General features: G+C 44.1%; 1 protein-coding gene across 1 annotated transcript; it reads left to right on the forward strand.

Annotated features, from left to right (window-relative positions):
* Window positions 1–9,188: 9,188 nt before the first annotated feature.
* On the forward strand, window positions 9,189–21,590 carry xirp1 (xin actin binding repeat containing 1). The gene is made up of 3 exons (XM_008112195.3): window positions 9,189–9,247; window positions 11,214–11,267; window positions 12,914–21,590. The coding sequence occupies exon 3, from the start codon at window positions 12,916–12,918 to the stop codon at window positions 20,488–20,490; it is 7,575 nt and encodes a 2,524-aa protein (XP_008110402.2). The 5' UTR covers window positions 9,189–9,247; window positions 11,214–11,267; window positions 12,914–12,915; the 3' UTR covers window positions 20,491–21,590.
* The last annotated feature ends 1,094 nt before the right edge of the window (window positions 21,591–22,684 follow it).

Here is a 22,684-nt window from a genome sequence, read left to right on the forward strand (position 1 = left end):
CAGGTCAAATATACCCAGAAAGAGGGCTAACATTTGAGGCACCAAAATGTGCATTGGCAAGTGTTATGGCACCATTGCCACAACTGCACCTACCTTAAAAGCCACACAGTTGTATCTAATGAAGGCATTCTATGGCACATCTACAATACAGCTTAACAATACCTTCTTTTCCAAAGAGCACCAGTACTTCACCAAACTACAATACCCAGGGTTCTATAGCATTGAGCTATGGCTGTCCCAGTGGTGCCAAACTGCATTCATTCCACAGTGTAGAAGCACCAAAAGATTAGACCTGGGACTAGAGAGTCAAGCAATAGCTTGCTAGTGCATAGAAGTGAGCATGACGGCAGGCCAGTGGGTTGCGTACACTGCCATTGATGGACAGAGGCCTTCCTCAATCATATCCACCTCCCCACCCCCCTCGATTAAGCGGCCACATTGGCCTCTATTATGACTGCTAACCCATCTCGGCACATTCCACCGGGGCAGGCACATGAGCGGCGCCGAGGCTCAGCAAGCCTTTTGTCAGGGCCCAAATTATCTTGCAGCAAAGCAGAAAGGGAGAGAGGATTAGGAGGGGAGGCCAGCGAGCGCATTCCTAAAGGATGGGCTGGAATGTGGGTGTCATGGGTCAAGGCTGGCCTGCCTTTGCAGCGACAACAACACTTACTTCTGAGGCTGCGCATAGGTGGATCACAGCTAAAGAGCAATTATTCTTCCACTAGGAAGGTGGGGGTGCCCAGGTCCAACTTTTGCATGTTAACACAAACATACACACATTGGTTCAGTTATCAGCCTTGTCCAAATTTCAAAGAGGCTATTCCCACCCAAATTATCCTCATGGGTGTTAAAATTCCTCCCCCATTACATCACCATTCGAAATATTTTGAGGGATATTATTGGGTTCGCCTCCAGGTAACCTCAGGATCCCCTAAATCTCTGGAGACAACTGGGTTGTTGTATGTCTTTCGGGCTGTGTGGCCATGTTCCAGAAGTATTCTCTCCTGATGTTTCGCCCACATCTATGGCAGGCTTCCTCAGAGGTTGTGAGGCATGGATAAACAAGGCAAGGAAAGGAAAATATATCTGTGGAGAGTCCAGGGTGTGACAAGAGTCCTTTGTCAGTTGGAAGCCAGCCTTGTCTATCCATGCCTCACAGCCTCTGAGGATGCCTGCCATAGATGTGGGCGAAACGTCAGGAGAGAATACTTCTGGAACATGGCCACACAGCCCGAAAGACATACAACAACCCTGTGATCCCGGCCATGAAAGCTTTCAACAACACTCTGGTGACAACTGCTCATGTAAAAGTGTAGAGGAATGTGGCCCACTAGATGTTCTTGGACTGCAATTCCCATCACCCATTGCCAGTTGGATCCATGGTGCAGAAGCATGGGTGTTGCAATCCAAAACACACAACTATCCAAAAGGAATCAAGACCATACTGACACCAAGGTAAACAAGCAGACTTTTTTCCCACACTTACACCATACTTTTCATGCCCTACACCCTTCCACTTTTCAAAGCTGGAAGTTGCTTGGACGTATCTTTTAGTTTTGCCCCAACTCCTCTTGCTTGATCACTTGGATGCTCCTCCATAGGAAAAAGCACATGGAATCCCTAAGATTTCATGATGTTCTTCCGAAGTTGTCTCACTAATCACACCAGACATATATTCTACAGACATTTCTTCTTGGGTGCATCTCCACTGTAGAATGAATGCAGTTTGACACCACTTTAACGACCACAATTCAATGCTTTGCAATTATGAAAGTTGTAGTTAAACAAAGTCTTTAGCCTTCTCTTCCAAACTACAAATCCTAGAATTGCATAGCATGGAACAAGTGGTGTCAAACGGCTTTCAATCTGCAGTGTAGATGCATCCAAGGAATCTCTAAGGGCCCTTCCACACTACCCCTATATCACAGGATCTGATTCCAGATTATCTGTTTATCCCAGTTTATCTTACAGTGGGGACTCATATATTCCAGTTTAAAGCAGATAATCTAGGTTCAGATCCTGGGATAAAGGGCAGTATGGAAGGGCGCTAAGTCCTCCAACCTGAAACTGCAGTGGAAGACCTAGAGATGAGAACAATCGGTGAAGAATCAAATCCACAAAAGTCAAACTAGCAAAGGTGGAAAGCTGACTCTATATTATGGGACATATGCATCTATGGATTTTGGTATCCACAAATGGTTCTGGAACCAAACCTCGGCTGATACTAAGGGCCCATGGGATAGCAATGTAATTCCACAGTAAATGGTATGTCTCCATCCCATGGAATCCTGCAGTGTAGAGTTTGGTGAGGTCATTGATTTGTTTGGCTGAGAGATCGAAATAGTCCCTGAGATCCTATAAATAGAGGCATTATAGCAGGTAAAGTAAACCCTAAACAGGGGGACACGGTATCAACTGGAAGTTTTGCAGATGCAAATTTTCCTGGAGAGTAGTAGTTCTGTGGATACCATGAACTGCTTAAGACCAATAAATGGGTCCTAGGGCAAATCAAGCATGAACTTTCCCTAGAAGATGACTAGACTAGACTGAAGCTGTCATACTTTGTCCATGTATTACGAGAAGGCATGGCTCACTAGAAAAAAAATGATATTGCTTGCAAAAGTAGAAGGTAGTAGGAAAAGAAGACCGCATTCTAGATGGATGGACTCCATCAAGGAAGCCACAGCTGCCCTGACTTTGCAAGACCTGAGCAGGACTGTTGAGGACAGAGTGAGTTGAAGGTTTCTCGTTCATATGGTCACCATAGGTCGAAATCTACACAAAGGCAGTTAGCAACAGCAACACAACCAAGAGGCTTTTAAGTAGAATCTACACATTCATCTATCAGGGAAGGTGTAGCCTTCCTGCATTGTTTTATTTTTATATATATATATATATATATATATATATATATATATATATATATTTGAAGTTTTACCTTATAAGATAGAGTAAATTAACATCAAAAGAGTGAGACCATTTGATTGTATAGAAAGTAGGAAAACTGCAATTAAAAAAGGATCAAAAAGGGAGAGAGAGAGAAAAAAACCAAAAACAAAGCTAACACACACACACACACACACACACACACACATATATATATATATATTCTGAACAAATTGTGATATAAAAATGCAAAAGTATTTGTCAAAGAAACACACCAAAAAGCAAAAGCAAAAAAGCATTAGCACTGGCATTAAACACTTCAAGTAAAATCGCTAGGTTAGAAGCAGCTGACATTGGTAATGTTCTAACAAAGAACTGCCAAAAACTGTTGAAGTTAAACTAAACAGTCATTGTTGTTCCAGTACAACAGTTGGAAAATATAATAATAATAATAATAATAATAATAATAATAATCAGGATTTCCAAGCAGTATGTCATCATTTGGTTAACAGAGAAATATGATAACAGAGAGTTAACAGAGCATTTATGATAAGTCAATATTTCATTAAGGCTAGTAATAAATCATGTTCTTACTCCTAGAATAGTATATTTTTGCTTTTTAGTACATTAAAAATACTTTTTAATGTATTTCCTTAGATGGTAGAATATAAATGCCTGCATTTCCGGCAGAATTATCCTATCCTGCATTGTTTTGATGGCCTTGATGATTTTTGAGGCCTGTTCCAATTTTATGGTTCCACCTATTGACATAGCTTTCGTAATTGATTTCCTGCATTGGCAGTGGCTGGACTTGATGGCCTTTGAGTCCCTGTCCAAATTCAGCAATCATTGGACTTAATTTTAGAATGTCTCAAGATGGAATATCTTGCAGGTGGAGTTTCAATGCAGAAATGCTTCTTTGGGGGTCTACTACTCCCAGATCCCCCCCCCCCCAGCTGAGGTGGTGGCATTTCCAAGCCCTGGAAAAGAAGCACAATCCAGATACAGCTCAGCTGGGTGACCTGTGCTTCCCCTGCCAGGGAGAAATCCAGCAGGATTGGTATCGGGACGGCCAAAGCAGGGCTTACGCAGTGACACAATAGGGTTTTGCAAAGCGGCTCGATTGGTTTGGGGCAGATGGTTTCATCAGCAAAGCTGACGACAGGCTCTTGGCCATCTCTAACAGAGGCCCAGAGCTGAGCTTGCAGCTTCAGGGGTTTTGTGGAGAGAGGATTCGGTCTGTCGGCAGCCGGGGCCAAGCTGCGGAGCTGCAGCTGGTACGGATGAGGAGATGGTTGAGGATCACAGGTGGGTGCTGTTGTGCCAGGTTGGCAGAAGAAGAAGAGGGTGGGCAAGGTAGAGGGGAGAGGGGGCCTTAAGTTCAGCCAAAAAAAACCTCGACACGAAGAGTTTGGGTTGCTATACTGTTGGGCCCCAGTTGTTGGATCTAATACGGACATTGCTGCAACATTCTTAGAAACGGAATCTGTTTGGGGATTTCGAAAATCCAGATCTCAATGTCTGGAACAATGATTAATTCTTTCAGCTAGATTGATGCTGCTCATGTGAAAATGGTTAATATATACTCATATCATGCAATTTCCACTGCATTGAACTGCAGTGGAAATTATATGAATCTATACCAGGCATGGGCAAACTTGGGTCCTCCTGGTTTTTCCAGCTGTTAGGAATTGTGGGAGTTGAAGTCCAAAACACCCGGAGGGCCCAAGTTTGCCCATGCCTGGTCTATACTAACCATATTTTTTTTCGTGTCAGGAGCAACCAGAGTTGCTTCTGGAGTGAGAGAATTGGCCGTCTGCAAGGACGTTGCCCAGGGGACGCCCGGATGTTTTGATGTTTTACCATCCTTGTGGGAGGCTTCTCTCATGTCCCCTCATGGAGCTGGAGCTGAAAGAGGGAGCTCATCCGCGCTCTCCCCGGGTGGGATTCAAACCTGGCAACCTTCAGGTCAGCAATCCAACCTTCAAGTCATGAGGCTTTTATCCCCTAGGCCACCGGACACTCCTACTGACCATATAATGCAGTTATAAGCTATATTATATAGCAATGTCGATGGGGCCAAATATTCATAGAACTGGGAGGGATTCGAAAGTCCCTAGAATCAGAGATTTGGGAGAAACCCCAAGGGCCATCCAGTCCAACCTCCAGCCATATAGGAATTGTGGGAGTTGGAGTCCAAAACACCCAGAAGGCCAAAGTTTGCCTTGGGTTTTTCATGGGTTACTTTTGTATTGCTTCTGCTGTGGATATTCTAGAAACAAATCCATTCATATTAAGAAAGAGATTCATGGAGGAATGCCTTCAGAAGAGATTCCAGTCTTTTATAACTCTGTGGTTCATGACTATATGCTCCAGTGTTTGCGGTGGCATTGCAGAGATGTGGTGTCATAGCAAAGCATTCAGAACGGCTATTTTAAAATGTGAGCACACCCGCTTTCCAAGTTACAGAAAACGGACCCCTGCTGCATAGTAGGATGGGAATGAGCAAAGAATTTCACTCTCTGTGCTGTTTCAGAAGACATACCAGCAATATCTTTCCTTTTATCCCTGCTCTTTGGTTCTCCCTTTTATCAAAAGAGCAGCTTCATGGATGAACTGGTTTATTTTTAGTTATTTCAGGGCTCTTACCTCCTGCCTGCAATCGGAAATGACATCATTCCAGTTGTCGGTATTAACTGCAAGAGCTAGATCAATTAATTTCCACATTTATATATTGTGTTAACTCTTTGGGCAAGGACAGTGCTGATTAATCCTCTGTCATCCCAATGTTTCAGCTACATTTAAAAGGCCTGGCTTCTCTCTTCTTCCTCCCACTTTTCTCTTTTGTCCTCAGATAATTTGGCTCAATGCTTCTCTTCCAAAGAGTGCAAGTGCCTCACCAAACTACAAGTCCCAGAATCCTAAAGCATGGAATGCTTTGATTGTGTATTCCTGCTTATGTATTCCTGCATAGCTGAAGGGGGCTGGGCTGGATGGACTTTGGGGGTCTCTTCCAACTTTATGAGCAATTGTTTGATCATAGAAAAGATGCCCATTCCTTTGCTGTGCCATTTTAAAGAAGAAAGTCTGGCTTCAAAGGAAAGAGAATGGTTTGGCTGATGCATAAACTGCTCTTTGAGTGGATCGCTGTGAGTTTTCCAAGCTGTATGGCCATGTTCCAGAAGCATTCTCTTCTGTCATTTTGCCCACAACTATGGCAAGCATCTTTGGAGGTTGTTGAGATTGTTTGAAACTGGGCAAGTGGGGTTTATATATCTGTGGGAGAAAGAACTCTTGTCTGTTGGAGACAGGCATGTATGTTGCAATTAATCACCTTGATTAGCATTGAAAAACCTTCCAGCTTCAAAGCCTGGCTGATTCCTGACTGAGGTCAATCCTTTGTTGGGTGCCTCACAACCTCTGAGGATGCCTGCCATAGATGTGGGTGAAACGTCAGAAAAGAATGCTTCTGCAACATGGCCATACAGCATGGAGAACTCACAGTGATTCCGGCCATGAAAGCCTTCGACAACACATGGCTCTCTGAGTCTTTCCAGCAAGGCTATATTAAATAAAACTTGGGTTCAAATGTCAGAGATTACCAAAAGATAATGCATTATCGTGAAGGACAGAAATGTATCTTCTTCACTCCTCCTTATTTGAAAATGCATGAAAATAGAGCCCACTCACCATTTCTGTATTTATTTCTGAAAGGAGTAAATGAAACTACTTTTCTTGCCGGTGTTTTGTATTCTGGCATCTCCACCTGCAGAGACAGCCTTGGGTCTGCCTTGAGACTCATTGATGAGAGGTCTTGACATTTAAGAAATCTCCCAGCAGCTGAAAATACCAAGCGGAACTGCAAGGAATGCCTTTCCCCCCTTGCCTTCCAATGCCTGGCACATTTATCATGCGCACCACTGACGCAACAATGCAGCCATCCATGGCCCCAAGGAGTCTAAGCATTCGGAGCTTGAGACGTCCCAAATGCAAAGCTGTTATCTTTGTGCTTTTGCTGAGAAACAGCCTCTTTGTGAGGTCTGCTCTTATCCTCTTTGCATTCACACCCCCAAAACTGTACAATTCTTGAGGCCTGGGAAGTGTACACCTGAATTTCCCTTGGATTATAGGCCAGACCAATATATCTGTAAGTCAGAGAAAGACAATACAGTAGAGTCTCACTTATCCAAACCTCGCTTATCCAAGCTTCTGGATTATCCAAGCCATTTTTGTAGTCAATGTTTTCAATATATCATGATATTTTGGTGCTAAATTCGTAAATATAATAATTACTACATAGCATTACTGTGTATTGAACTACTTTTTCTGTCAAATTTGTTGTATAACATGATGTTTTGGTGCTTAATTTGTAAAATCATAACCTAATTTGATGTTTAATAGGCTTTTCCTTAATCCCTCCTTATTATCCAAGATATTTGCTTATCCAAGCTTCTGCCGGCCCGTTTAGCTTGGATAAGTGAGACTCTACTGTAATATTATTTTTTCTTATTTATTGAAATCATTCACTTATTGGCTCTCGATCCACCAGAGCCTCCTGAAACAAGGCACAATGGATACTTAGAATATAACAGGTAAGGTTCCCTTGCCCAGAAATCTAGAAATCAACAGAAAGCCCCAAAGTCCAGAACTGTCCACACGGGCAGCTGAGAACCATACTTTCTGAAGGTTCGGTGTATAGAAGCTTTGGGTGCATCTACACTGTAGAGTTAATACACCTTGACGCTACCATAAGTGCCATGACTCAATGTTATGGGATGGTGAGTTTCACACGGTCTTGTCTTCTCTGCCAAAGAGTGCTGGAGCCTTGACAAACTACAAATCCCAAGATTCCATAACATTGAGCCATGGCAGTTGCAATGATGTCAAACCTCATTCATTTTACAGTGTAGATGCACCCTTCATCTTCTCGTCTAATTAGAAAGTATTGAAGATCTATTAATTTAGTGAAGTTCACTATTATCCATAGTTTCATGTATCCACGGAAAATATAGGAACAGGTTTTGTACTAGTAAAAGTTCTCCCCTGACATTGAGTCCAGTCGTGTCCGACTCTGGAGGTTGGTGCTCATCTCCATTTCTAAGCCAAAGAGCCGGTGTTGTCCATAGACACCTCCAAGGTCATGTGGCCGGCATGACTGCATGGAGCGCCGTTACCTTCCTGCCAGAGCAGTACCTATTGATCTACTCACATTTGCATATTTTCGAACTGCTAGGTCGGCAGAAGCTTAGGCTAACAGCAGGTGCTCACTCCGCTCCCCGGATTCAAACCTGCGACCTTTCGGTCCGCAAGTTCAGCAGCTCAGCGCTTTAACATACTGCGCCATCGGGGGCTCAGCAATAGATGCATTTATACATATTAATATATATGGTTTTGTATTACATATATATTACTATGTATAAATGCATCTATTGCTGAATGCCCCATTTTGTATTGTGGGAGAGCATTTTGGTCAATGAGGAAAATGCATGTACATTTCAAAAGGATTGCTATTTGACTTTATCTGCTATAATTTGCTCTTTTGTTATGTAACATACCATTAATAAACTGTTTATCCACCAAAACAAAAAACAAAAAAACAGGAAAATTGACAATACCCTGTTCCTTATTCTCAATACATCCTATTGCCAAGTCCTGTTGGCAAGTTTTGACAAATTGGAAGCATGAGTGGGGCTAGATTCAGCCAAAGAGTTGACAGTTTATGATTTCTGTTTTGCAAGGATCTTATATGATCCAATACCAGGAATAGCCATGATTCTTGTGCTGATCACAATGCAGTCAGAAATTTTATTGGTCCACTGGCACATCCTAGAGTTGCAAACGACTACAAGGGCCATGCAGTCCAACCCTCTGCCATACAGGAAAAGCAAAATCAGAGCATCTCTGTCTCCATTTTTTATGAGAATGGCACACTGGTACATATTTTGAGCATTTCTGTCTGCTTTTCTCTCTTTCAGATGAGAATGGCACGCTGGCACATGTTTTGGGCATCTCTATGTGTTTGTATTTCAGATTTGAACGGCATGCATATTTTGTACAACTATGTCTGCTTGTTTCTATTCCAAAGGAGCATAGGACACTGGCACATATCTTGAGCATCTCTGTCTGCAAAATACCGCATGCATACTGATATAAACGGATTATTTCCCAATATGACAAGGTCCTGCTTCTTTCTATTCCAGATGAGAAAACTTTGGGGTTTTTAGGTGGCACTGACAACCGAAGACGCATAGCACCGCAAGGACGCAGGCTGCCCTCTTCCCCCTCGGTGAAGGAGAGGTCCGTTCTCTATTTGTCCCGTGCAGCTGCTGCTGCGGATCACGCCGGTGGTCTGCCCGAACTGGTAAGTTTCTCATGCTTTACATTTCTCTCATGCTTCTGACCCACCAGAAGTATTTCCGCAAGGCATATGGTCATAGGGGAGCAAAGAAGACTGAGTCCAATCTGGAGGGGTTTTTTTGCAAAACTAGCGACAAAATTCTACATCATGGTCTATGTTTTGTAACTTTATGAATGTATAACTATGATGCAGATGTGCAACAAAGGTTGATTGATGGATTTCAAAGGTTTGGGTAAGTGTGTGCCCATGCGCATCAAGCATTTCTATTGCACATCTGCCATTTCTGATGCGCATTGGGCTCTCCTGTTGGGCTGCTGCACTTCTTAGGACACATCTTTCACTCCGCTGGCTACCATTATTCACGGGACATCCCTACATAATAAGGTCATGATTCTTTTCATGTCATGAATGACTTGAGAAACTGCAAGTCACTTCTGGTGTGAGAGAATTGGCCATCTGTAAGGACGTTGCCCAGGGGACACCCGGATGTTTGATGTTTTATCATCCTGTCAGAGGCTTCTCTCATCTCCCCGCATGGGGAGCTGGAGCTGACAAGAGGGAGCTCAACCCACTCTCTCTGGATTCGAATCGCCAACCTGTTGGCCAGCAGTCCTGCCGACACAAGGGTTTAACCCGCTACGCTCTGGTCATGATAACTCTATGTGAATCCAGACATTACAAATCTATTCAATTCTATTTCTCATGCAAGCTTAATCCTTATTTACAAAAACCTAAGTACCGTACTGAATTCCAGCCTAGCTTGGGACTATTTTTTAAATGGTGTGTGAATGTAAATTGTGCATCCAAGTTGAACTGGATTTCCAGAATTGGGTGATTGCAATAGTGATGCCTTTGCTTTCTCATGTACACAAACTTTGTTTCATACATCAAATGATTTAAAATATTCTTTAAAAGTACCCTCAGGTTCTGTGTAAAAGAAGTAAACAAAATATAAAATAATTTTGTATATAAACTTAGGCCCCATTTCCAAGATATCTCATTCTGTACATATATGCCAGTGATTCCCAATCTGTGGTCCCCAAGAACTAAAATATGGTCCACGGCCTCACTGTTACTACACCATTGCAACAAGAGCAACTGGTCCTGTGAAGCTCTCTTATAGTGCTGAGGCAATAGGAATGTCAGGAGCGGAAAGGCAGACTATCCACGAAAGGCATGACAACATGCCTCCTGACTGCTGCTTCTCCTCCTCCTCTCTCCCCTGAGCGGAGCCGTTGCATGTGGTGCCTGGAAGCGGGGTCGCCTTGGTGTCTTCATTTTTAGGACTGTTCCTGAGGGCTATTTGGGGTGATGATTCAGAAAATTGCTTTGGATAGACCACAACAACTCTAGATTATTAAATATGGTTTTCTGTGGGCGAGCAAATGGCGAATACTGGATGGCATATGTTCTGTATCAGAAACTAGAGTAGATGTGGTCTATCCAATGCAATTTTCTGAATCAGCACCCCAAATAACCAAACTGAATCTAAAGTTGACCAAAAACTGATTCGTAACCCTTTTGGTACTAATGTTGGAGAGGGGTCCCTGGTCAAGTGGACCCTGGTCATAGTAATTCCTTGTCATAGTGATCCCTGCTCAAAAAAAGTTTGGGAATCACTGATATATGCAAATACAGGTATTCCAAAATCTAGGGGGAGGGAAGCAAAACAAAATCCAGAACACTTCTACTTCCAAGCACTTTGGATACAAGGTACTCAACCTATTATATGGATATACTATAGAGTTGGAAAGCACTGCATGGGTTATCGAGTTCAGCCCTATTCTGCCACAACTAAAGCACTCTTGAGAGATGACCATCCAAACTCTGTTCAAACAACCTCTGAAGCGGAAGAGTCCAACACCTTCTGGGAGCTGGGAGTAGTTGTGCAAAAAAGAATGTGTACTTGATTGAGTACATAAGTTCCCATATAGTCTGATGAACTTTGTTATTTTTCTCTTTCATTTAGAATTCCATTCGTGAGATCTCTTTTAATTCTCTTGATTATCACAAAGCAAAGAAGGTAGGGAATTTATGAAGACGGGTGTGCAGCTACCTAACCTTGTGTATACAGTCAGTTGTGTGACTAGGCTGACCAATCAATATAACCAACCGTGTGCTTAAAACTCCACTAATACAGTTGTACTTGTATTTTATGTTGAAAATGCATTAAACTAAACCCGTTTGCAGTTAGATTTCCAATGCAAGTAGTTATGTTTATTATTTGTTTATTTTGAATGCCTTGGACCATCTTGTGGCTTGCTGGAGAAAGACTCAGAATTGTCCCTGCATTAAACTGCATTCTGTTCTGCTGGGAAGGATAGTCAGCATTAGCACCCAATTCCTATCTATTGGTTAGATGAACATAGATAAATCCAAAAGATTCAATGGCTCTGCTCTAGTCTGAAGTAAGAATAAAATTTAGACTAGAGAGTTGTGATTGCAAGATGTACAAAAACATTGCTGTGTCAGAATGGAATATTAGTATGCAAAGAGATCCTCTAGTACCTTAGAGACAAACTAATGCAGCTACACTGCACTATGAATGCATTTGCAACACAGAATTAATGCTGTAAAATTAATACATTTACACCACAGAATTAATGCATTTATACCATATAATGAATGCAGTTTGACACCATTTTATCTGCCATGGCTCAGTGCTATGGGATTATATGAGTGGTAGTTTGGTGAGACACCAGCACTCTTTGGCAGAGAAGGCTAAAGACCTTGTAAAATTACAACCTCCCTAGCAATTAAAAGGATGTCAATCTGCATTACTTTTACAGTGTAGATGCACCCTGAGTCTTCTTCCTCAGATATAGCCAAGGAAGAAGATTTAGTCTTCAAAAGCTTACTTTACCAACCTTGTTCACTCAGTCTCTAAAGCACTACAACAGTGGTTCCCAACCTTTGGACTTCCAGGTGTTTTGAACTTCAGCTCCCACAATTCCTAACAGCTGGTAAATTGTCTGGGATTTCTGGGAGTTAAAGTCCAAAACACCTGGAGGCCCAAAGGTTGGGAATCACTGCACTACAAGATCCATCTGCATACTGCAAGAGAGACGGATCACAAACGTTGCTCAGATAACATCCAGTATTACAGACCTATTTCTTGTCATCTACTAGCTAGCGTCCAGAGAACTGGGTCAATAAAGCTCCATGCAATTCCTAAGCATAAGTCCTCCAACTTTCCAGGAAATTAGGTAGGCCTACACTCCAGAACAGCAGGTAATGATGGGTACATTAATGAACATTGGTGCATGACAGGAGCAGCACACTCCCTGCCTTTCCTTCTAATAATTTGTCTACATTCATGGTGTTTGATAGGCCAACCATAGCCATGGTATACACTTTTTTTTACTCTCCCATTCAACATACAAATAGGGATTAGATGCCCAGGCAACCATCAGGCCCTGGGAGTGAGTTTGTTTTATCTGGTCTTGCTGTGGTTAGACGTTTCCTAACATCAATACTCCCAATCCTGTGGTGGTGTGTGTTCATGGAGGAGTTTGAAGTGGTGTGATGCTTGGTGTGCTTTGGCAGTTTGGAGTGGACCTGCGTATCTGCATCATTAACCCAAGTTGCTGCATGAGTTTGGCCTTTGTCACTAACAAGGGAAGCCTTGGTGGAGAATCTGAGCTGACATGTCCCACAATGTTTCTTTAGAGATGGCAGAGGCTCAGAATGACAGGAATCCCACATCCAACATCAGGAAGATAGATGAGAATTTGCCGCCTCCTCCTCCTCCTCCATCCCAGGACTCTGCACCAGGTGCAGCTTCCATTGCGAGAAGTCAGAATTCGAGCCCGCTTCCTCCACCTCCTCCAAAGGAAACCTTCTCTAAATTCTATCAGCAGCGTCAAGTCAATGAGCTCAAGAGGCTTTACCGCCACATGCATCCTGAGCTCCGGAAAAACCTGGAGGAGGCCGTGACAGAGGATCTGGCTGAGATGCTGAGCACTGATGACCCAAATGCCCAGGCTTCCATGAGCCTAGACGCAGTGCTTCCTGGGGAGGTTCAATCCATGCGCTGGATTTTTGAGAACTGGACGCTAGACTCCATTGGGGAACATCAAGCTGCGAAAAAGCTCGCTGAGGAGGAAGCCATTCCAAGTGGAGATGTGAAAAACAGGTCCATGAGATTTGAAAGCCCGCTACCCAATGGCAATGGGCCTTCAGCCAAAGTATCTGAGACAGAGCAAACCAAAGGGGATGTGCGCACGGCTCGGTGGCTTTTTGAAACTCAGCCACTTGATGCTCTGAACAAAATGTATTTGGATGAGACCGACTTGCAAGAGGCAGTCCTCAAAGAGCCTGTTGAGAAAGGGGATGTGAAAGGGGCAGCCCAACTCTTTGAAACCCATTCTTTGGATGCTTTGGGCCGTTGCTGTTCGGTGGAGGAGCAAAGTATCCTGCAACTCAAGTCAGAAATCCAAGAACACAAAGGTGATGTCAAGAAAACCATCAAGCTCTTCCAAACAGAGCCTCTTTGCGCTATCCGGGACCAAACGGGACACATCCACGAAATCAAATCTGTCTGCAGGGAAGAAATACAGAGCAATGCAGTCAAGACAGCCCGCTGGCTCTTTGAGACGCAGCCCCTGGACACCATCAACAAGGATACATCCAAAGTGCAAGTCATTCGGGGGATTTCGCTGGAAGAAGCAGCCAAGGGAAACGTCAGTGGAGCCAAATGGCTGTTTGAAACTCAGCCCTTAGATGCCATAAGAGAAATTACAGTGGAGGAAAGCGACTTCAAGGCTTCTCCTGATCTCATCCAAGGTGCTGATGTGAGCAAGCAGTGCCTGCTTTTTGAGACTCAGCCTCTTGATGCTCTGAAAGGAGAATCTTCCAATAGCATCCCAACCAGAGAAGAAGTCGTCAAAGGGGATGTGAAATCAAGTCTCTGGTTATTTGAAACTCAACCAATGGAAACGCTGAGGGATAGTTATGAAGTTGGACATTTAATGAAAGTTGAACTTACAGATGAGGAGAAAGGGGCCGTGAAGCAAACGAAACATGTTTTTGAAACCTGCCCTTTGGGCAGCATTGCCAAATCTCCAGCTGGAGACATTTCAACCACCAACATTCAAGAGGTGGAGAAAGGTGACGTGAAAGCCTTCAAGAGTCTCTTTGAGACGCTGCCTTTGGATAGCATTAGGCAGGTAAGCTCCGAGGAGATGGTCGAGAAAAGTGAGGAAATACCACCTGGGAATGTGAAAGCCAACCAGATCCTGTTTGAGACAACACCTTTGTATGCCATCAAAGATTGCTTTGGAAATTTCCACAAAGTCACTTCTGTGAGCAGAGAGGAAGAAGTGACCGGTGGAGATGTTAAGAACTATAAGTGGATGTTTGAAACAAAACCTCTGGATCAGTTTGATGACAGCACCCAAAAAGTGGCCCTTGTTAAGGGGATCACCAAACAGGAAGTGGTGGCCGGAGATGTCAAAACAGCCAAGTGGCTCTTTGAAACGCAACCCATCGATGTCATCCACAGTCAAATGAACCCAGCAGACCAGGACATCTCTGAGAAAGGAGAAGCAACCCAAAAGGGTGACGTGAAGACCTGCAGGTGGTTGTTTGAGACGCATCCAATGGACACCCTGTATGAGAAGGAGGGCGAGAAGCAGGATGGAGAAGAATGTGTTCCACAAGGTGATGTTAAGTCATGCACATGGATGTTTGAAACACAACCTTTGGATTCCTTGAAGGGCCAGGAAGAGCAGTATTTGCAGGTCAGCAAAGTTTACAATCAGGATGAATTACAAGGAGTAGATGTGAAAACTGTGCGACACTTATTCGAAACAGAACCCTTGGTCAGTGATACCACTAATAGTGGGGATACCAAAAAAATCATCAGGTACTCCAGCCGTGTGGAGATGCAGTCTGGAGAAGTGTCTAGGGTGAAGGAATTCTTTGAAGCCAAGCCTTTGGATTCAATGCATAAACCGAGCATTGACAAGAAGGCAAGTGAAACCCCAGCACATGGGGACATTGAACGAGGAGCAGTACACAAGTTCACCTGGCTCTTTGAAAACTGCCCTATGGATTCCCTGAAAAGCAGCATGGAGGGTATTCAAGAAGTGGCCCCCCAAAAGGACATCCAAGGTGGAGATGTTGGGGGCAAAAGGTTTGTTTTTGAAACCTACTCCTTAGATCAGATCCACGACAAAGAGAACGAGATGCAAATCAAAAAGATCCAGGAGGAGACCATGAATAAAGCCGACATCAAGTCCTGCACCATGTTGTTTGAGACCCGTCCCCTGTATGCCATCCAGGATAAAGAAGGCGAGTACCATGAAGTCACATCTGTGAAAAAGGAAGAAATCATGAAAGGTGATGTGAAGGGAGCCCGGTGGCAGTTTGAGACCAAACCTTTGGATCAGATCAAGAAAGATGAGGAGGTGTTTGTGATCAGGGCTGTCACCCAGGAGGACTTCAAGAAGGGGGATGTCCAAGCAGCCAGATGGAGGTTCGAAACAGAGCCTCTTGATTCCATTGCAGAAGAAAAGAGGTCTGTCTTGAAAACCATCGATGATGTACAGAAAGGCGATGTCCAGTCTAACAAGCAACTCTTTGAGTCAGACCAAGCAAGTCAAAGGAAGTATGTGAGGATGGTCAGTGTCAGCGACGTTCAGCATGGAGATGTACGGACATCCACCTGGCTTTTTGAAAACCAGCCCATTGACTCCCTGAAAGGAGAATCAGAAAGCACCTCCTGCCTGAGCACAGTGCAGAGGGAGGACATTCACAAGGGGGATGTGAAACGCTGCACTTGGATGTTCGAGACCCAACCCATGGACAGCCTAAAAGACCCAGAGGCCCCAGCAAACGTTGAGACCTTACGGGTGGCTCCTCAGGCCGATGTAAAGAGCACAACGTGGTTATTTGAAAGCACCCCTCTGGATAAACTGAGCACTACTCGACACTGTGCAGAAAAGGATGCAACCCAGAGAGCCATAACATCCACTTTGGAAGTTCTCTTCTCACGCCAGGTGGTTAAACATGGCGGTATCCTCATTGAAGCCAATGACACTGAGAGTATCACGATGGCCAAATACCATCTTGGTCCTCATGGAAGTCCTGAAGTCCAAAAAGAAGAGGTCATGGGAGGCAACCTGCAAAACATCTTGATGCAGCTACTTCAGAGGAGCAACATAGAGGCCAAAGGAGAGTTGGTGCAGGAAGAAGAGAATGGGGAGATCCGGGTCAGACCAGTGCAGCTGCTGGACACTGGCAAGGCTGAGAAGAGCAGAGAGGATTTGAAGGACGATGTGGCAAAGGCTCTCCAAGATCTTCTTAGTCAAGGTACATCAATCAAGAAAGGACTTCTCATGCAGGAGACAGAGACTGGGTCAGCCAAGATAACGATCTTTTCCCTCCTCCACCGCATTGATCAAGATCACAGTTTGGTTAAGGGAGATGTAAAATCAACCATTGGGAATCTGTTGGCTTCTTCCCAAGAGCAGAAGGCAACGGCTACCATCCGCCGAGAAGACAACGAGAAAGGCAACGTCCAGTTGTACACCAGCTGCATCGAGAAGGGAGATCTGGACTACCTGAAGAACCTCCAGAGAGAGTCAGAGATAGAGTCCCTGGCTTCCTCCCAGGTGCAAGAGGAGCCAATGGAAACTGTGCAACAAGCCAAGGTAACTGCCCAGTTACCGGAGGGGAAACTAGTGCCCCAAATGGCAGGTGTGGTATTGGGGGATATCAGTGGAACTAAGCAAGTATTCTTGTGTAAGAGCAAAGAAGGGACTTTAGAAAGGGAGGCAGAAATAGGTTCTACTGAGCACTGTCTTGTGCAGTCCCTAAAACCAGTGGTGGTAGAGGGAAACCAAGTTCCTGGGCAAGTTAAATTCCCTATCGAATCTGTGCAAAAAGCACAGGACGATAGCAACAGGGTAGTGAGAGAAGAGAAGATAATCCTGGGAGAGAGAGAGGAGGGATCAGCCACCACCAAGGTAACAGAGCAGATGAAAGTCACCAGTGGGACTACTCACTCTTCCCCATTAGGGACAGTTGACCAGCCCCAGACGCCTGCTCTTGGCAGTGATCTTCAAGCAGCCATGCAGAGTCTCAGACTTGCCACCGCAGAGGCCCAAAGCCTCCGGCACCAATTCCAAAGCAAGCTCCAGAAAACAACCGAAGAGATTCAGCAGCCCACCCAGACGGCCACTGTGCAGGTTGCAGGATGCCATAAGGGCTGTGTAGCCACCAGCCACCAACAAGCTGGAAATGCAACCTTTCTCAGCGTGCAGGAGACACCCAAGTCCCAGCAAAGCATGCCTCAGAAGAGCATGGCACCACACCCAAAAGTCAGTGCTTCTGAGCAGGACGGGGTGCTGCCATTTGCAGCTCCCAAGGATGGGCCTAGTGCAGAGCTTAGTATTAAGGACGGCCTTTACACTGCCAAACCCGTCAAACCCTATGTAAACCCATTCGCTGAGTCTGATTACAAAGAACACTCCGTTCCTGAAGAACGAGAGCAAGAGCCCATAATCGGAGGGGATGTACAGACAGCTATCCGAGCCCTGCAGAGTGCCGCAACAGGACAGAGGCCCGTAGACAAAGAGGACGTTGTCCGTGGCAACTTAAAGGCTGCGCTTGAGTCCCTGGAAAAGTCTAACGTTAATGTCTCCAAAGGGGATTTTAAAGCAGCTATGATATACAGGCAAGCAGGGCAGTCCTATTCCATTTGTAAAAAGAAAAACGAGACTCAGATTCTTAGTAACCAGGCAGCTGCTGTAGAAGCTTCAGGCTCGCAGGCTATTAATGATTGTCCTCCTCCTTCTCCAGCTTCAGTGATGGGGACCGAATGTCAGCCATCCAAACAGAAAGAAGCGAAAGCTCTAAGGTGTTCCTCACTTGCACAGCCACATGTTCCCAAGGCTCCTCCTCCAGCCCCGACCAAACCAAGTGACCAGAAGGCTTTAGAGAAACCACAACTACCCCCCAAGCCTGAAGTGATTGCCCCACCAAGGAGAAAACCGGTCCCACCTCCAAAACCAGAATTCCTTTTGAAGGAAGCACTTCCCCACCCAGCTAGCTGCAAGAAAGGAACATTAGGAATAGAAACAACCCAGCTTTCTTCTCCCAAACCCCTGACTGAGGTTGAGCAAAGCAAGTCAAAGACTTTACCTATCCCAGACTGTGCAAAGGCAGCTTTTGGGACTGAGATCTGGGAGCCATCTCCATGTCAACAACATTCAACAGTTGCTCCTGTGGCTCCATCTTCTGTGTCTACCGTAGTTGAGGACTTCAGGTCTGAGAAAAAGCCCAGAAGAGATATGGTCAAGACGCCTTTGCAAGTAGCAGAGGAAAAGTATAAGGCCAAAAAAGAAGAACAGAGCAAAGTGGAATTGGGTGGCCAGAAGCTTTCTGTGGAGGCAGCAAAAATGAGATCTGAGGGAGGAAGCTGCTACCTGACAAAAGAGACAGAAGGATTTCTGACATTTTGCCAACCAGAAAGTGGAGGTACCTTAACCCGTAGACAAGATTCTCCATTGTCTCTTGGAATCCAAACAGATCTCACTAGCCTTGATGGTCCAAGGAAGCCATATCTCTCTGCCAAATGCCATGCCAATATTCTGAAAAAAGGAGCCATCACAACACATAGCACCATTTCAAAGACAGATGACTTAAGCATACCTGGAACTGCAGGTTCCATGGACAACCAGACCACAAGCCCAAGATTAGAGATGTTGGAACCTGCCTTTCTTGCATCTTCTTCTTTCCAATCAAAGCCCTTCTTGGAAGAGCCACAATTTGTGCACAGCAAAGGATTAAAGGGTCCAGAAAGAACAACTGAACAAAATGCAGAGGAGGGGCAAAATCCTGTGGTGGTCATGCGGGAGAAACCTTGCCGAGAAACTGAAGATGAGCGTCGCAACAGACTGTCTGTCCACAAGGAGGAGATCATGAAAGGCAACGTGAAAGAAGCCATGGAGATATTTGAGAACCTGCGACGACAAGAGGCGCTTCAAGAAATTCTAACCCGCGTGAAGGAGTTTGAGGAGGAAACCTCCAAGGTGGACGTGAAAGCCTTAAAGAACTTCTTTGAGAATGTCCCTGACTGGGTGGTGTATCACAAGACTCACCAGACTCAAGAGCCCAAGATGGAGAAAGCCGAGCAAATGAAAGACGTCAAGGAAGATGCAGATAGTGTCTCATCTGTGGAGTTGGCCTTTGAAGATCTAGAGAGAGCAAGTGCTGAGATAATTCATTTAAAGGAGCAGACTCTCAGCCGGCTCTTGGACATTGAAGAAGCCATTCGGAAAGCCCTGTGCTCCATTTCAAGCCTGAAATCTGAATCGGACATCGCTGGGCTCTCTGGACTTCTCAAAGAGTCTCTCGGGAATTCCCAGAGCCTTGCAGGTGGGAACAACATCCGAAAGATCAGTATTGTGTCCAGCAAATCCAAGCAGGACAGGGGCACACAACACTCTGGCTGGGATGGTGAAAAGGGGGCAGAAAAGCAGGAGGCACCAAAACTGGAGCTAGAGGTTCCTCACATCATTCAGCCCCGCGCAAGTTCTCCTTCCTCTCCTTCCTACATCTCCATTCAATCTGCTGCACGGAAAACTGGAGACTCACCCCAGATGTCTCGGTCCCAGTATACAAGGGGAAAGGAAGTGTCTGCCCAGGACATTTTTAGCTCCTTACCACGAAAATCAGTGAGGTCAGATGACTGTAACTTGGCTTTCAGTGAAGGTGAATATGCCCCTGTCCAGATGCAAAAAGGAACCGGATTAATTAAGCAACAGCATCTCAGCAGCCCAGAAGTTCTCCATCGTCACGTTGGTACCAACGGTGATAAGGAACAGGATGCATCCCAACATTTGATCCAAGGAGCAGGACCTGAGCATGCCTCCAAAGCTTCCCTGAGTGCTTTAAGCCCATCAAATCCAAGGCGGCAGAAAAGCATCCTAGAACTTCAGACCAACCATGATGGGTCAAAGCTCTTTGGGGCTACTAGAACAGTGACAGAGCAGTATGAGGAGGTGGACGAATTTGGAAACAAGATCATCACCTCTTCCACCACTGTTACCAAACAGTCTGAGACCCAGACATCCTCCACGTGCGACATGGTGTCATGCCCCACAAGATATGAGGTGACAGCTTCTCCAGTCCTTCGGAGATATCTGAACAGCCCAGCCGACTTCCCCTCAAATGAAGGCCACCAAGAAGCAGGAGTGGTGTTTGTCACTTTTAGCAACTCTAAGCCTGCAAAGAAATAGACATGTTAGCAACAAAGATTTCCAAGGGCAGATAAAAATAAGGATTGTGATCTGGCTGAGACAGAGGGTTCTGTGTTAAAGCAATTTAATCCAACTGGTTTTGGAAAGACTCATTCAGTTGAATCGAACTCTGTTTATTCAAGAGAAAGCACTTCATGGGCTGGACTATCTCTCAAACACACAAACATGTATCAGGAAAATTTCTAAGCCTTGCAAAATGCTAGGAACTACAGCCTTTATGTTTGAAGATAACCTTGAACCTGTGTTTGGATCCAGTCATTGGAGAAAAGACCACTGACTTGTTATTACCACGTAGTCCTGGATTTCAGGTCCAATAGTGCAAAGAAAAGAAGAAAGTTATGAAAAGGCTCTTTTAAAGAAGATTCTCTCTATGGACTTAGAAAAATTGTCCTATTATATCAGGCCAAAGGTCACCATCTTATTTCCAACCATAATGGATAGTCAGATGTTCCAAACGCAGGCCAAAGAGACTTTGAAGCAACCAAAGAGCCATAGATACAATACTTCAAAGACTACACTCCTGTGCTCTGCCTTTTCTTCTTCTTCTTGCTATCACTAGAAATCCCCCAACCTGCTTCTCTCTCCTGTTACTATATAACATTTCATATTCCCTCAAAATCATACAAATGCCTTCTTCCATCTCCATAGATGCAGCAAAAGCATGGGTTTAGAGTAGTTATTTTCTTAGCTATCAACATCCCTGTACTTTATTACATTTTAAACGAAAAATATTTAGGAGTATCCATATTTAGCAATGAAGTATATACATTGGAATTTGAAGACTCTTCATCATTTCCCTTCCCTAGAATAAGAAGGTGGGGAGATACTCTAGTTAGATCTCTTTTATCATATATATTGATGGTTATAGCTTTCCTTAGAACTGTAATTTATTATTGATTGTTAACATGTATTTAGTTTTCTCACTTTCTTACCTGTCCATTATTTCAAATGACTTTAAAAACCCTGTAAATCAATTTTATTATGATGAATCTTTTTGTACATTCTCAAGTGATGATTTTAGATGTTTTGTAGGTGTTTTTTTTTAATTGCATTATGGAGATAAATTTAACCTCTGAAAATAGCTGTGAGTTGATTTATTTCTGGGATTGAGTTTGCTAGAAAGACAGGATCCTACTGAAATCACATTTTAGATCCAGGATTCCACCGAAATCACATTTTAGACCAGGAATGGAGTTTTGGAGGCTGTCTGGATGTGGATGGACTGCAATATCTAACATTGGTCACCATTGGCTATGCTATCCAAGGTTGCTGGGATTTGCCGTCTGGCATGATTCTCACCTTTAGGTCATTCATGGTGAGCTAATGTTTTGGAAAGGCATGACTTTATAGTGATCATAACTTTTTGGAAAACCAGAATTTCCATAACCTTTTGGAAAATAATGGAATTCCCAACCATTTGAAAATAATAACTTTTTGCAAAGTATGATCTTCCAGAGAAAAGCCAAAAAATCTTCTCTTCAGTGGTATAACCACATGTGGTTATGCAAGGCAATTTGGTTTTCAATTGTTAGACCTTGTTGTCTCTGATCTGTTAAGAACAGATATTATGCCAATGCACAAAAACAGCAGAGTTTCAGAAGTGTTTTCTTCAGTGCCCAAAAACATCTACTCTCCCATAAAACATCTTGTTTCTATTTCATGCTCTCAAGAGACAAAAATAAGACAGACTTTGTTAAAAGTAACATATATGTTTTACTCACGACCTTCATGTATTCAGTATACAGATACATAACTTGTCGATTCAGTTACAGATAGATTTGAAGTAGTTGCTCTGTGCAGATGACACAAGGCATCTCTTTTATAATCAATAGCAATATGAGTTTGCTCTGAACAGTCCAAAGTCTCATGGTGACTCTCTGCCTTAAAATGAACTCAAAGCGGTCCCAGATCTGATCATGTGGTCTGCAGCCCCTCCCACAACCTCAAGAAACATAGAGTAAAAGGAAAGCTGCATATCAGAACATACATATACAATACAGTAAGCAAACAGAATCATACTGAAAACAAATTACTAGTGGAGGTTTGAAGAAGGTTGCTATTTCCAGCATAATGGTATCTGAATCATAGAATCATTTAGTTGGAAAAACCCCAAGGTTACCCAGTTGAACCTCATTCTATTATGCAGGAATACACAATCAAAACACTCCCAACA

This window comes from Anolis carolinensis, chromosome 6, assembly GCF_035594765.1.
Source record: "Anolis carolinensis isolate JA03-04 chromosome 6, rAnoCar3.1.pri, whole genome shotgun sequence".
Classification (NCBI taxonomy): Eukaryota; Metazoa; Chordata; class Lepidosauria; order Squamata; family Dactyloidae; genus Anolis; species Anolis carolinensis.

Bases quoted from the DNA above. Each gene is read 5' to 3' on its own strand.
- xirp1 (XM_008112195.3), top strand. From the start codon at position 12,916: ATGGCAGAGGCTCAGAATGACAGGAATCCCACATCCAACATCAGGAAG.